This window comes from Megalopta genalis, chromosome 4 (assembly GCF_051020955.1).
Source record: "Megalopta genalis isolate 19385.01 chromosome 4, iyMegGena1_principal, whole genome shotgun sequence".
NCBI classification, from domain to species: domain Eukaryota; kingdom Metazoa; phylum Arthropoda; class Insecta; order Hymenoptera; family Halictidae; genus Megalopta; species Megalopta genalis.
In genome coordinates this window covers 7,084,150-7,096,369 of record NC_135016.1, presented here as the reverse complement: position 1 = coordinate 7,096,369, position 12,220 = coordinate 7,084,150, and the positions used below count along the sequence as shown (strand labels likewise).

At 40.8% G+C, this 12,220-nt stretch overlaps 5 protein-coding genes across 5 annotated transcripts; 3 read left to right on the top strand and 2 right to left on the bottom strand.

Moving 5' to 3' along the window:
* Positions 1-1,093: 1,093 nt before the first annotated feature.
* Positions 1,094-1,773, bottom strand: LOC117223703 (immediate early response 3-interacting protein 1). The gene is made up of 3 exons (XM_033476127.2): positions 1,619-1,773; positions 1,332-1,433; positions 1,094-1,258 (listed from the first exon to the last, which is right to left on the bottom strand). Exons 1-3 carry the CDS (start codon positions 1,707-1,709, stop codon positions 1,203-1,205), a joined length of 249 nt encoding a protein of 82 aa, XP_033332018.1. The 5' UTR covers positions 1,710-1,773; the 3' UTR covers positions 1,094-1,202.
* A 138-nt stretch (positions 1,774-1,911) lies between these two features.
* Positions 1,912-4,688, top strand: LOC117223698 (uncharacterized). Its single transcript, XM_033476123.2, has 6 exons — positions 1,912-2,226; positions 2,291-2,460; positions 2,536-2,784; positions 2,847-3,007; positions 3,098-3,187; positions 3,381-4,688. Exons 1-6 carry the CDS (start codon positions 2,108-2,110, stop codon positions 4,446-4,448), a joined length of 1,857 nt encoding a protein of 618 aa, XP_033332014.2. The 5' UTR covers positions 1,912-2,107; the 3' UTR covers positions 4,449-4,688.
* A 141-nt stretch (positions 4,689-4,829) lies between these two features.
* Nfs1 (Nfs1 cysteine desulfurase) lies at positions 4,830-7,556 on the top strand. The gene is made up of 10 exons (XM_033476124.2): positions 4,830-5,184; positions 5,265-5,344; positions 5,414-5,530; positions 5,632-5,769; positions 5,844-6,049; positions 6,123-6,244; positions 6,328-6,485; positions 6,555-6,826; positions 7,037-7,126; positions 7,340-7,556. Exons 1-10 carry the CDS (start codon positions 5,079-5,081, stop codon positions 7,401-7,403), a joined length of 1,353 nt encoding a protein of 450 aa, XP_033332015.1. The 5' UTR covers positions 4,830-5,078; the 3' UTR covers positions 7,404-7,556.
* RabX6 (RAS oncogene family member RabX6) lies at positions 7,138-8,848 on the bottom strand. The gene is made up of 3 exons (XM_033476125.2): positions 8,450-8,848; positions 8,054-8,298; positions 7,138-7,983 (listed from the first exon to the last, which is right to left on the bottom strand). The coding sequence occupies exons 1-3, from the start codon at positions 8,627-8,629 to the stop codon at positions 7,785-7,787; spliced, it is 624 nt and encodes a 207-aa protein (XP_033332016.1). The 5' UTR covers positions 8,630-8,848; the 3' UTR covers positions 7,138-7,784.
* A 369-nt stretch (positions 8,849-9,217) lies between these two features.
* Positions 9,218-11,954, top strand: CSN8 (COP9 signalosome subunit 8). Its single transcript, XM_033476126.2, has 4 exons — positions 9,218-9,443; positions 9,563-9,633; positions 10,528-10,706; positions 11,237-11,954. The coding sequence occupies exons 1-4, from the start codon at positions 9,387-9,389 to the stop codon at positions 11,488-11,490; spliced, it is 561 nt and encodes a 186-aa protein (XP_033332017.1). The 5' UTR covers positions 9,218-9,386; the 3' UTR covers positions 11,491-11,954.
* Positions 11,955-12,220: the final 266 nt, after the last annotated feature.

Below are 12,220 nucleotides of genomic sequence, written 5' to 3'. Positions count from 1 at the left end.
CGCCGAGGATTAATCGCGAGCACGATCTTCTGGACGGCGTCGTTTGATTTAACAATAGAAAATTACCTGCGCCGTTTCAAGCATCGTGAACGCGGATGGAGTAATTTTCCATTAACCAATGTACGCTCCGGCGATTTTGTTATTAAAATTCATCGGGCCGGTAACTTTTGCAACGAGATCGGCCGGCGACTAAATCAAAACCGTCGAATAATTTTTCGGGAGAAAGTCCACGGAGAGCGCGCGTATGACCGCTCCGGGCACCGGGTCGGCGAGTAATAAAATATTAAAACGAAAGTGTCCTGCAAACGCGGCGACGAATGTTAATCAACGGCCGGGAAGATATGCCGGAGAACAGCCGCGACGGTGAAATTCGGAAAACTTCTTTCCACCGTCTTGCGAAAAATTCTTTCCGCGCGTCGGTTGTAATATGTAATTGCGCGAGGAGGAACAGGTCTGTCGGGAGATTTTTACGACGTGGAAAGAGACGTCGCGGAACTGATTTGCAAAAAAAAAAGAAGTTGTTTCGGGGAGAAAATACTCGCGCAGAATGTAGATGCATCGCGGTTTGGCGCGTTCATCGATTACACGGAGATGCTTCTACCCTGAGAAAGCGAGGAAGGGGAGAAAGTTACGGGAAAATCATCGGTTTCCCGTCCGAGCGGCATTACCTCGTCCGTAAACATACAAAGAGGAAGACAAGTTACGAGCTACACCTTGCCGCGAGATGCCGAGCATAATTTACAGCACGGCGGTCGTTCGATTTATGATTGAAATTGCGCCGGAGAGAACATTCGGGAGCTTAAAAGGCGACAATCCTCGACCGGAAGTCGAGTGGACGCGCGGGTCTGGCTACGACGAAACGATTTACCGTTTATCGAGAAACGGAGGAAATTGTTTAATTGGGAAAAAAGTAGAAAAATGAGACTTTCGAAATTGATTAATTACGGAAGTGGTTCGCAAGTAAATAAGTTGAGAAAATTAATGACCAAGGATAATAGAGATTGAAGGACATTTTTCATAGAATAGGCTTGATGGAACCAAGAGGGAATCAATGGGGAACGATTCCTGTTTGTTAATAAATCGTGTACTCTCGTTTTCTTGGAAAGATAAAAATAATGGAATTTAATAGCCAGTTATGTACATCATCAAAACATATAGTTTTGGCTTCTCACAGCTCCCAGTTGTTTTATTTACACCCACAATCACCCTAGTACCAGTTTCATAACCATTACTACGATATTTAGAAATATCAATGGCACTGAAATAAAAGACCGATTAAAATAACGCAGCAGTGGATAGTATAAATAAAATAAAAACGTAGTTCAACTTACCCCTTGCTACTGTTCTTATGGACCTAACAAGGTTTGTAAGTTGTGCTTTCATGGTGGGTCTCTCCCCAAACCCTTGAACATTCTGCCATGATATCCAGCCAACTGAAAAATTTCAATATTAATTTTATAGCTTTATTGTGTCAGAAGCAAATTATTGGCATGAAGCCAACAATACAAAACAATATAACCTATGGCTACTATAATTCCACTGCCATCACAAAACCGTTTTAAGATAAATTTATTTCTTAACTATGAAAAATTACAGGAGGCTTTTTAAAGAGATGCACCTTTGGCGAGAAACCTCTCCTCGTTCAAAACGCAAATTGCGTTCAAACAGAGCAAGGTTGCCTCGAAAAGAGTCCACAAGGTGAACGCCATTTTACAATATTGAAGTGAACGTCACTTTAATTGGACGGTAGCTCCATCTGCTCATAGGGAAAAAATACAGTTATCCCTAGACGTTCGAGCAACTTCTAGGAACAGTTAGGTGTTGTAAGGTTGGGTCAGTGGGGAAATCACTAGGACCTACCAAGTTGTGTTAGGCTTTCTATCAATAATAAACAGTACACATATCAGGTTGAGTTAGGTTTTCATCAACAGTGTACAGAATGATGACTATTCTACAGTACTTACATCTTTTTCCTTCTGTTTAATTTAATTTTATGTATTATTATTGTGCAATGTAGTGTATTACTTAGTCAGTAATTATGATATGATGTTAATATACTAATTATCCATTGACTTCTGTACTGCTAAGTGATAAAAAAAACAATAAAATGGAAACAACTTCCGAACCGATGGAAGATAGTCCTGAGAAGATTCAAATCAGCCCCCCTGTGCAAGTAGTGAGAGTACCGGTGAAGCACGCGAATCTTGGAATACGGAGTCATGCCATGTAAGCAAGTAATAGCAGAGAAATTAGATTATTTTAGTTATATTAACAATAATTTATGTTTCAGGGATATGAGTACCATGGTAGAGCTCACTTCCTTTAGTACACTAGGCAAGATACAGCCCTTTTTAGTCACAATAACAACTACTGCAGCGCTGCTAGTAGATTTACATTGTCATTTAACAGACAAAGAAGTCTGTGGCTACCTAGGTGGACATTGGGACATTAATTCACACAGTAACTATAGCCAAGACATTAAACCTTAGTCAAATCAACATTTGGTTGCAAAAAGTTAAAAAATGTTCTTTTCAGATTTGTCCATAACAACTGCCTTTCCATGTCGTTACTCTGGCAAAGACAAATCAGCTGCAGCAGCTGTTGAGTCTGAAATTGCGAGAGCTATGGAATGGAAGAGAGTTACCCTGGTTGGATGGTACCATTCTCACCCCAGGTCCCATGCTTCCCCTTCATTAAGAGATGTCGATTCTCAATTAGACTATCAGATCAAAATGAAGGGGCCCAGTGACAATGGATACACCCCGTGTGTTGGATTAATATGCTGTAGGTATACAGATAATTTTTTTCAAAGTTGGAAGAGATGCAAAACAAATTTTTGGTTTCAGCTCCCTATAATACAGATGGAAGCTGCTATGAGTCCAACTTCAATGTATTCTGGTCTCTACCACCCCCTGAAAATCGACCCCATGAGTACCCAAGACCAATGCTGTTGAGTTACACCCTGTCACAAGAGCATTTTCTTTCTCAGGACACATTGGAAGAAATCGTAAGTATACATAAATTCACGTAAAATACGTACTTCAAATATGATTAAATGATGTACCCCCCTAACATGATGATATATATCTCATTGTAGAGGAGATGTATAGAGTATTATAGAAGCGAAGGGGGCATCGATTTTACTGCCAACTTCAACAACAATACCACCTATCTCGAACGTTTAAGAGTAAGTATATAATAATGATTTTCAATGGCGAGACTGCGGATCTTCGCGCGAATTAACATTTTCCTATATCCTTTTATTGAAACCAGAACGAAGGAAGGACTTCTAAATAAATTAAAAATAAAAAAAAAAAGATCCGCAGACTATGAATACGATTATCTATACAAAAGCACTGAATCTCGATTTCTGTTCACAGTGTTCGCTCGCGTCCAAATTACCGGGACGAAACCGATCGAACGGTTCCTACTGGGACGTAATCAGAGAAATGATTTGTCCCGGTTCCGAGGACGGAACATCGCCAGAATTCCTTGCTGTGAAATTCCCGTTAGTACCAGTTTCAGAACCGCTAGTTCCTTCAGTTCCGCCGGGGGTTGGGCTCGCCCCCAACAACGCAGCTGTCTTCCTTACTCCCGTGAACTTTAAACCCGATAGTGCCATAATCACTCCCACGTCAAAGCCTTTTGTAATGCAGCCATCCACATCTAGAGATAGTATTAAAAAAGACAATATTCTAGCTACAGATTCTGCGTCGATCACGCAGATAAAGGATGGTAACGCGACGTCTTCGAAACAGCACATATCGCCCACAGAAGTGATGCCGAGCTTTCAGTCCGGGGAGCTAACAGTTTCGGTAAAAAATACTAAATGCGATTACGATTATCCGACGTCCGATTTCGCGAAATTGCCGAATCCACTTGGTGCGGATAACGGTGTGAATAAATCGCGATTAACGGCGACGCCTGATTTTCCCTTGGCTGACATAACGCAGCAGATCTCCAAGTTCTCGGACTTGTCGAAGCTAGCTAACTTTTCCACTGCGGACCTAGCGAAGCTCTCAGGATTTTCTATCGCGGATTTCACGAGGACATCGTCCCCATCTCCATCCACTTACATACGAAACATTGCCAATTTGTTCGGTCCACTTGGTAAAATATCCCCTGCAAGGGACATCGAAGGCAACGAACGCAAAGCGACTGATTTCGCGATGGTGGACTCCATCCAGTCGCCGTTTAAGGCGACTTCCGGTTCCTCCGAGTCTTGCAGGAACTTTCCCGAAGATTACTCGACCGATCGGAAAAAGATGGACTTGCAGAACGACAATTCAAAGCTGAATAGATCTAATGAGTATCAGGGAACCGAAGATCTGTCAATTTCCAGTGTTAAGTCCGATTTTGGGGGTATGCTGGACATGACAACGTTGCACAAGAAGCAACAGTCCGGCGACATGGGTGATTCGTTGAACTTATGCAAGGACCGCCAGTAAATTCGTCATTTTAATCAGTATTTTGCAATTGTGATTATTTCTGTATGTTTGTATGTTCTATTGTACGTCTGAAATTAACTAGCTGTATGTATATAAACGTAAGGAATTCGGAAGCTTACGTTTACAAACCCGTGCAACGTTTCTACGCGAATTAAGTTATTCTTTTGTAACTCTGAAAGAGTTCAAGCTGATCATTTTGACGCATATACCGTACTTAATAAAGAGACATTTTTTAATTAACCCGATCCGCCTTTGTTTATTTTCTAAACGAAACTATTTTATCATTGTAGATGTGTGTATATATACAACTACAATAGGGATATCATTTTGTGGCAGACTTACTCAGTTGCATCATTGTATCTCATAGTTGCTAAGCATAAGGATCGTAGTGCCTACACCTGTAGTGATAGGCTAGTTGCTGTTCGATAGAAAATTCCTTCGAAATATTATTTCCGTTGTCTAAAAACGAAACGAATTGCTGTGGATTTATGTCGACAATTTCTAAAAACGTTAGTGGATGCTGAAAACAAAATCGAACAGTGTAACAGTTAGGTTAACTGAGCACGGATCATGCCGATTTCTGAATCTCATGGTTGATTTAAATGCATTCGTGTTTTCGCAAGAATTAAAATGTTTCGGCCGGCAAGAAGCCTCTTATCGACTTTAAATCGCGTCAAAGAATATCGCGCAGTGCATACTAGTTTACAAACTTTACAAGATATTATAGAATATGAATGTAAGTATTGCACACAGTGATGTTATGTGATATATTTGATATTTCATTAATTTTTATACGTGCGTTGCTTCAAATTACAGCCGTTATTACCGATGAATATAAAAGAGGTCCTGCTGAGGGTAGATCCCTTTATTTGGATGCTCAAGCAACTACCCCAATGGTATGTAAACAATAAAATTTAGCGACTTTTAAAAATGGAAATTTAACACATCCCATAATTTATTTATAGGATCCACGTGTATTGGATAAAATGATGCCCTATTTGACCGCATATTATGGAAATCCTCATTCTAGGACACATATGTATGGGTGGGAAAGTGAAGCAGCAACAGAGCTTGCACGTAGTGTTAGTTTCATTACCCTTCTGTGTTACACAATTGTTGCATGTTGTGACTATTTAATATAATATTTCATAATAATTTTATAATAATTCTATTATATCAACAGCAAGTAGCAGATATAATAGGTGCTGATAAAAAGGAAATAATATTCACATCAGGGGCAACAGAATGCAACAACATAGCTGTAAAGGGGGTTGCAAAGTTCTACAAAGCTAAAAAGAATCATATTGTGACAACCCAGACAGTATGTTATATAAATTCAAATAATAATTATATTCTATGTGTTTATATAATCATAAAATTAATTTACTTATACAGGAGCACAAATGTGTACTAGATTCCTGTAGAGCTTTGCAGGCAGAAGGGTTCAAAGTAACTTATCTACCAGTAAAGGCTAATGGTCTTATTGACATTAAGGAACTAGAAGCAGCAATTACACGTGAGACCTCTCTAGTCTCTATAATGATGGTAAATAATGAGATTGGTGTGAAGCAACCAATTGCAGAGATTGGTGCTATTTGTAGGTAAGCTGAAGCATGATGCACTAAATTTTCCAAATTACCATGAATTTTTATATACAGTGATTCGATTTTACAGAAAGAAAAAAGTATTTTTTCATACAGACGCCGCTCAAGCGATCGGGAAAATTCCGATCGATGTTAATACTATGAATATCGATCTAATGTCTATAAGTGGACATAAAATATATGGTCCTAAAGGTACTATCTACCCTTATTTAATTCAACTACATAATACTACAATATCAAATATATAATACTACTTATATTTTTTTAATTCAAAGGAGTTGGAGCTCTGTATGTGAGAAGAAGACCAAGAGTTCGTGTGGAACCCATTCAAAGTGGGGGTGGTCAAGAAAGAGGAATGCGGAGCGGTACCGTTCCTGCACCCTTAGCTGTAGGCTTGGGTGCAGCTTGTGAATTAGCGCAGACGGAAATGGAGGTAAATTTAATTCAATAGGCATCAGATTCGGTATAGTTTGTTGGATTCGACGTTCTCTGTATTTTTCAGTACGATCACAAATATATCTCAATGCTCTCAAACCACTTAATTAAAAAAATAATGTCGAATTTGCCACACGTTATACGTAACGGGGACGAGAACGAGTGGTACCCTGGCTGCGTCAATCTATCCTTTGCCTATGTGGAAGGTGAATCCCTCTTAATGGCACTGAAGGACGTGGCCTTGAGCAGTGGTTCTGCTTGTACTAGCGCTAGTTTGGAGCCCAGTTATGTACTTAGAGCAATAGGAGCATCGGAAGATCTGGCACATTCCAGTATAAGGTAGGTTACATTTACCTTATATTACTAATTAATATCTACAGCCTTTTACTCTCTACAATCATGCTTCTGCGTTTACTATAATAGCGTGTAGTACTTCCTCTGTATAGTAGCTTTATAGTAGCTCCCACTCAACTTTTAAGGGTGGGTGGTAAGGAGGAAATACTGTGTAGTTTTCTGTAGCAGTGCAGCTAATTGTTTAAATTTATGCAGATTCGGTATTGGCCGTTTTACGACGATGGAAGAGATCGAGTTCACCGCTGAGAATACAATTCGGCATGTTAAAAGACTTCGGGGAATGAGGTACGGCTGGCTAAGTTACGATATAAATATTTATTGAAAGCAGGATTATCTTATTTCATTCGTGTATATTTGGCCGTGAATGGTAAATGGTACGATTATAGTAAACGGAGGGAACAAATTCAATGTTGGACGTTTCTGATGATTCGTTATCGAATATTCGTGTTATACATCAAGCGCTGTACTTAAACCGGTAATTAATGTTTTTCTTTGCAGTCCATTGTGGGAAATGGTTGAAGAGGGAATCGATCTGAAAACGATCAAGTGGACTCAGCACTAGCGGCTTTTGTTCGTTCATTTTACCTGGACTATCTAATGGCAACGATAGTGTGGATTAAGTGTACAATTATGCAGACCTTATGTCGCAGAAATAGAGCGCGCCTAGTTAAGTAAAATACCTCTGAATGTGTAATAAATTTTTATTTGAAATCCATTACCTGAGGAAAGTCTAGAGTTTCTCGTAAATATGTATAAATTTTCGTGTTGATGATATTCCCTCTCTGTCCTCACTCTCATGATACTTTCCCTCATAGAAAAGTGATTCTTAATCATTATTTGATAGAAAAAAGATACCCTTACTACAACACACTCTATTGCCGTGTGTGTTGAGCTTGTCAAGTTATAAAAACGTCGTTGTCAAACATCTTTCAATGCTTACTGCTTAACATAAGCAAGAAGGATCACCAGCTTCATCCATGTAGGAGATCTTAAATCTGTCTTTGTCCATTTCGTGTAATTCCATACGCGATCTGTTCGCCTCAACCAAATGTTGGGCTATGTCCTCAAACATTTCATGTATCCCTTCCCCAGTTTTACATGATGTTTTATATATACCCGATATCAAGTTGTGACATTGCTCGCTATAAGAAACAGTGCATTACTGGTTGCTGTGAAACATTTTATGTTAACCAGCGTATTCGCTAGAATTACCAGAATTGCTCCATTTCTGCGTCTGTAACTTGCGGTGCCACGCTTTCCAGATCGCTTTTATTCCCACAAAGAAATATTTTTGCATTCTCAGCATATGTTACAATATCCAACAGATGCTGAGATAAAAGGTGAAAAGATGTGGAGTTGTCTAATGCGAACACTAATATAGCAGCCTCTGCAAATTTGTAGTAGCTAGATGTTACGGATGCAACCCTTTCCATACCACCCGTATCCCATAATTGCAACTGAAATATTAAATGATTATTACTAAGAAAATGGATAAGGTTCTCATTGCGTGTCTTCCACCTACAAATGGTTTATATATGTGTAGGAATACCAGCCATTAATGTAACTTCAAGGTCTGTAAACATATATATGTCTACATGGATACGTTACCCGTATTCGTCTGTCTTCGACGAGGTATTCTTTGTCAATATTATCGAGCCCAAGAGTAGATTTTCGATCGCTGCTCGCGACAAAAGTATTATTCGCAAATCGCCTAAATATAGACGTTTTCCCGACACCATATTCCCCGCACAGAATGACTTTCTGCTCGGTTACTTTAACTGTAGCCATGATTGGCTTATATCACTTCGCCGGTTGTGTAGAGATACGAACGCAACATCAGTAACAATAATTAATCGTGCTTGCATACATAATTAATGTATTTAGCAGCCGTTTGATTTTACATTGTCACAGATACGGGCACGATGACAGTCGTGAAAATAGAAATATTACACCAGCAACGGATTGTAAAACGTTATTACATACCATAGAACACCTATTCACATCGATAAAGCAAGACACCCTCGTTTACCCTAGGTGTATTATTTATAATAAAAACACGCAAATAAATGTGTCTCACCACCGCTGCACATCCGACCGCAATCCATCCGCCGAAGCACTGTGCATTTTTAGCAATATTTTTCCCATGATCCCTTTGATCTATTGAACTTAACGAAAATTTGAAATTTTTCGAATTCAATTCGGATTTTTTAAGTTTTCTGCAAGTCTAATGAATCGTCGAACACTTAAAAAATTCTAAATAATCAAGCCCGTTGATATATGACCATTTCTAAGAGAAACTAACGACTTAAATTTGAAAAACGTGCTCGATTGATCCACCTTCCTATAAGACAAATTTGAAATGGCCCACTCGGTGGCGCCACCTATAACCTCCACAATCGGAGTCTCCGTACGATGTTTGTACTGTACTTAGTCTTCAGCTGTTTAGATTTCTCGTTTGACGTTCGTTATTTCAATGTTGGTGCGTATTGTGAACAGAGCCATTTCTGAGTCGTTTTTGTCGCCGAAGAAATAACGAAATCCCGTCATGGTATTGAACGACGTGGATACATTTTGTCGCGAGCTAGAGAAAGCCGAATTGGAGGTATGTCCTTCGAGCAGTCGTTCGTATAGGTTATGCCGACATTCGCGATTGCTTTCCTCTTTTTTTTAAATGACCAATTGATAACTGAAGACCCGATTACTTACATATTTATTTTACAGGCACCCAGTGGAATTACTACGGCGAGGACGTACGCTCAATTGTTAGCAGTATACCTTTACCAGAACGATTTGTAAGTCACGCACGTTTAACCTATTTTATTTTTTCCTACGCTGTGCATGCATCACCAAATAATCTAAAAATAATCAATACACGATTACGAAATCGCGATATCCTTTCTTTATACTATTTTAGCGAGAAAATACCAGAAAAAACTATTTGTGTATATGGTGCCGGCGCCATCTGTAACTCCGTAACCGATGTTCCAGAAATTGATTAATATTATTCGGTAATGATAAATATTTAGATATTTCGTACGCAGATTAATCGTTACATAATTCAATATATATTACTATAGTCAATGCAACTTAAAAACGATTCGATGTGCCGTTTTCCGAGCGCGGAACAAATGGCGCGAAATTTGAATCGACTCCCGTTCGTCGCACGTTTCTAATAATCGATTTAATGAATTAGATCGCGGGTCACTCTCGTTCCTGATGGCTAAACTGATTTTCCACTCTAGATCCTCTATCTGTTACGTCAGACCGATGATTTACAGTTATTTTGCACGCTGCTTTTTTATCGCGTTTACGTATAACCTGTACACCACCACGTGATTTATTGCAAGCTCCACCGGTCACGCCATTATATTTATTACGCGGCACATGTTTTATAGTTCTATTTATTGTTAATTAACGGCGACGCTATACATCCGGTTTTATGGATATAACGTTCCTTGTTTGTCCCGTTGTTGCTGCTTCCCCGATGGGATCCGTTCTGGTGATCTACACCCTCGGATCGATCGTTCCTGTTCTTTCCATCGACCCTTCGTAATAACTTGCCTCTACAGATCCTTCGTCATAACTTTCTTCCTATAGACTATAGACTCTTCGTCCTAACTCCTTTTGGCCTCGCTTCCGAAGTAGAGGGCACTTTATCTGATCGAAAAATCCATTGCTACCGGTAGATGCAACGCTAAGTACCTATGGAAGCGGATACCTGCCGATGTGAAAACCGAGAACATAGAACTGAAGCAGATTTGGATCGTGGGCCAGTGCATGTGGCAACGGGATTGGGCCGCTGTTCACGCTGCCCTAAACGCCGAATGGAGCACAGACGTTGGGAACATTATGAACGCACTCAAAGGTACAACCCCTAGAAGCTAAGGCGACCACCGGTCCCCAAACCCCGCGGTTTAGTCCCTAAATTTACCAGCTAATGGGCTGATTATGATACTAGATAAGGATACCAAGGATACTAAATGAAAATACTTATTGTAAAATTCTTATTGATTTCAAGTATATATATTTTGTACATGTTGCGATTCGATTCTACATTTAGAAGATACGTGAATTCAATTTCGGAGGAGTGACGAAGAGTTGGACTTTGCGTACACGCGAATTAACAAAAGATAAGGAAGTACATTTTTGATCATCAATGGCTTTTTTCCGCTCTAATCAAGTTTATGCGATTTTTTGCTACGTTCGAAGAGGATTTAAATTACTGGACGAATTGCTTTGATTTCTGTTGCGGTCAACGCGTTGATAACGGTATCTAATGCGACCGGATTAGTTGTCGAAGAGTCCGAGGAAGCTCTCGAAGACAGGGTCCGGCCGGTGCCGGCGTGGATCTTCGAGGGTCGAATCGCATGTTCATCGATCGGTGTACATTTTCAGATAACGTTCGTGAGAGGGCGGTAAATTTAGTGTCCAAGGCGTACTCGTCGTTGGGCTTGAATGTGTTCGCGACGATGACTGGCCTGGCAGAAGAGGAGGCGCGGCGGGCGGCTGTCGAAAAAGGTTGGACCATCGATGGAACGATGGTGCAGCCGCGTAAGATTGAGACTGAAGAGTGCATCCTCGACAACGAGGATCTTACCGAAGACCAGCTGCGCAAGCTCACGCAATTCGTCTCCTTCTTGGAGAACTGAACGAGCCCCGGTGCCCCGCGGGCCCCGTCGATGACGAAGCACACCCATCACGAAGACTCGATCCGACAGTACTTTAAACTTAGTTTTACCTCGTAATCGTATTATATAAAGGAGGAAGTGTGCCTCAAAGGAAGCACCTGTGTCCCTACCCTAAGTATACCTCTCGGTCTACCTACGCGTTCTGCCCGTTCGATCGGAAGAATCATTCTCGATGAAGCAAGCGCGGAGTCAACAACTCGATTAATCAATAATCGACTCGCCGCGTGCGAGAGAAGGCGGACTGGCATTTTCTAGAAGGGACACCTTCCACAGGAGGGAAATCCATCATCGACAGAGGTTACGAGATTCTAACGACGTGTATTTGATTCATCGGTGTTCATCACGCAGCATCAACCCGCTGGAACGAATTATTCTATTGTACAAAAATAATAATTATGGACGCGATGGCTACCGTCCTAACACAACCACCGGAAATCTTTCTTTCAACCAACACCGTTCAGCCCCCCCCCCCCCCATTATCACTCGGATCCCGTCGATCACACCGTTCCAAAAGCAACCACTCGGCTCGCGCTCGAAGCCGCGAAATTACCGATCCGATTGCGCAATCGTCAGCGCCGAGAGATAAAGTCGCGGTAGCTACGGGGAAACGGGTGATCTCGAAACGAGTGGCTTCGATCGCGCGTGAAAGCAACCGGGCGTCTTGTGTGTATCTCTCTCGGGCAAGCGGGCC

What these genes read in the sequence shown, in the direction of transcription:
- LOC117223703 (XM_033476127.2), bottom strand. Translation starts at nt 1,709, where the DNA reads ATGGCGTTCACCTTGTGGACTCTTTTCGAGGCAACCTTGCTCTGTTTG. An exon ending in GGAGAGGTTTCTCGCCAAAG is followed by an intron (nt 1,434 to 1,618) that starts GTGCATCTCTTT and finishes GAAATTTTTCAG; the next exon opens with TTGGCTGGATATCATGGCAG. An exon ending in CATAAGAACAGTAGCAAGGG is followed by an intron (nt 1,259 to 1,331) that starts GTAAGTTGAACT and finishes CTTTTATTTCAG; the next exon opens with TGCCATTGATATTTCTAAAT.
- LOC117223698 (XM_033476123.2), top strand. Translation starts at nt 2,108, where the DNA reads ATGGAAACAACTTCCGAACCGATGGAAGATAGTCCTGAGAAGATTCAA. An exon ending in GGAATACGGAGTCATGCCAT is followed by an intron (nt 2,227 to 2,290) that starts GTAAGCAAGTAA and finishes TTTATGTTTCAG; the next exon opens with GGATATGAGTACCATGGTAG. An exon ending in CCTATCTCGAACGTTTAAGA is followed by an intron (nt 3,188 to 3,380) that starts GTAAGTATATAA and finishes TTCTGTTCACAG; the next exon opens with TGTTCGCTCGCGTCCAAATT.
- Nfs1 (XM_033476124.2), top strand. Translation starts at nt 5,079, where the DNA reads ATGTTTCGGCCGGCAAGAAGCCTCTTATCGACTTTAAATCGCGTCAAA. An exon ending in ATATTGTGACAACCCAGACA is followed by an intron (nt 5,770 to 5,843) that starts GTATGTTATATA and finishes TTACTTATACAG; the next exon opens with GAGCACAAATGTGTACTAGA. An exon ending in TAGCGCAGACGGAAATGGAG is followed by an intron (nt 6,486 to 6,554) that starts GTAAATTTAATT and finishes TGTATTTTTCAG; the next exon opens with TACGATCACAAATATATCTC.
- RabX6 (XM_033476125.2), bottom strand. Translation starts at nt 8,629, where the DNA reads ATGGCTACAGTTAAAGTAACCGAGCAGAAAGTCATTCTGTGCGGGGAA. An exon ending in TCGAAGACAGACGAATACGG is followed by an intron (nt 8,299 to 8,449) that starts GTAACGTATCCA and finishes TTAATATTTCAG; the next exon opens with TTGCAATTATGGGATACGGG. An exon ending in GCAGAAATGGAGCAATTCTG is followed by an intron (nt 7,984 to 8,053) that starts GTAATTCTAGCG and finishes TGTTTCTTATAG; the next exon opens with CGAGCAATGTCACAACTTGA.
- CSN8 (XM_033476126.2), top strand. Translation starts at nt 9,387, where the DNA reads ATGGTATTGAACGACGTGGATACATTTTGTCGCGAGCTAGAGAAAGCC. An exon ending in TAGAGAAAGCCGAATTGGAG is followed by an intron (nt 9,444 to 9,562) that starts GTATGTCCTTCG and finishes TTTATTTTACAG; the next exon opens with GCACCCAGTGGAATTACTAC. An exon ending in CATTATGAACGCACTCAAAG is followed by an intron (nt 10,707 to 11,236) that starts GTACAACCCCTA and finishes GTACATTTTCAG; the next exon opens with ATAACGTTCGTGAGAGGGCG.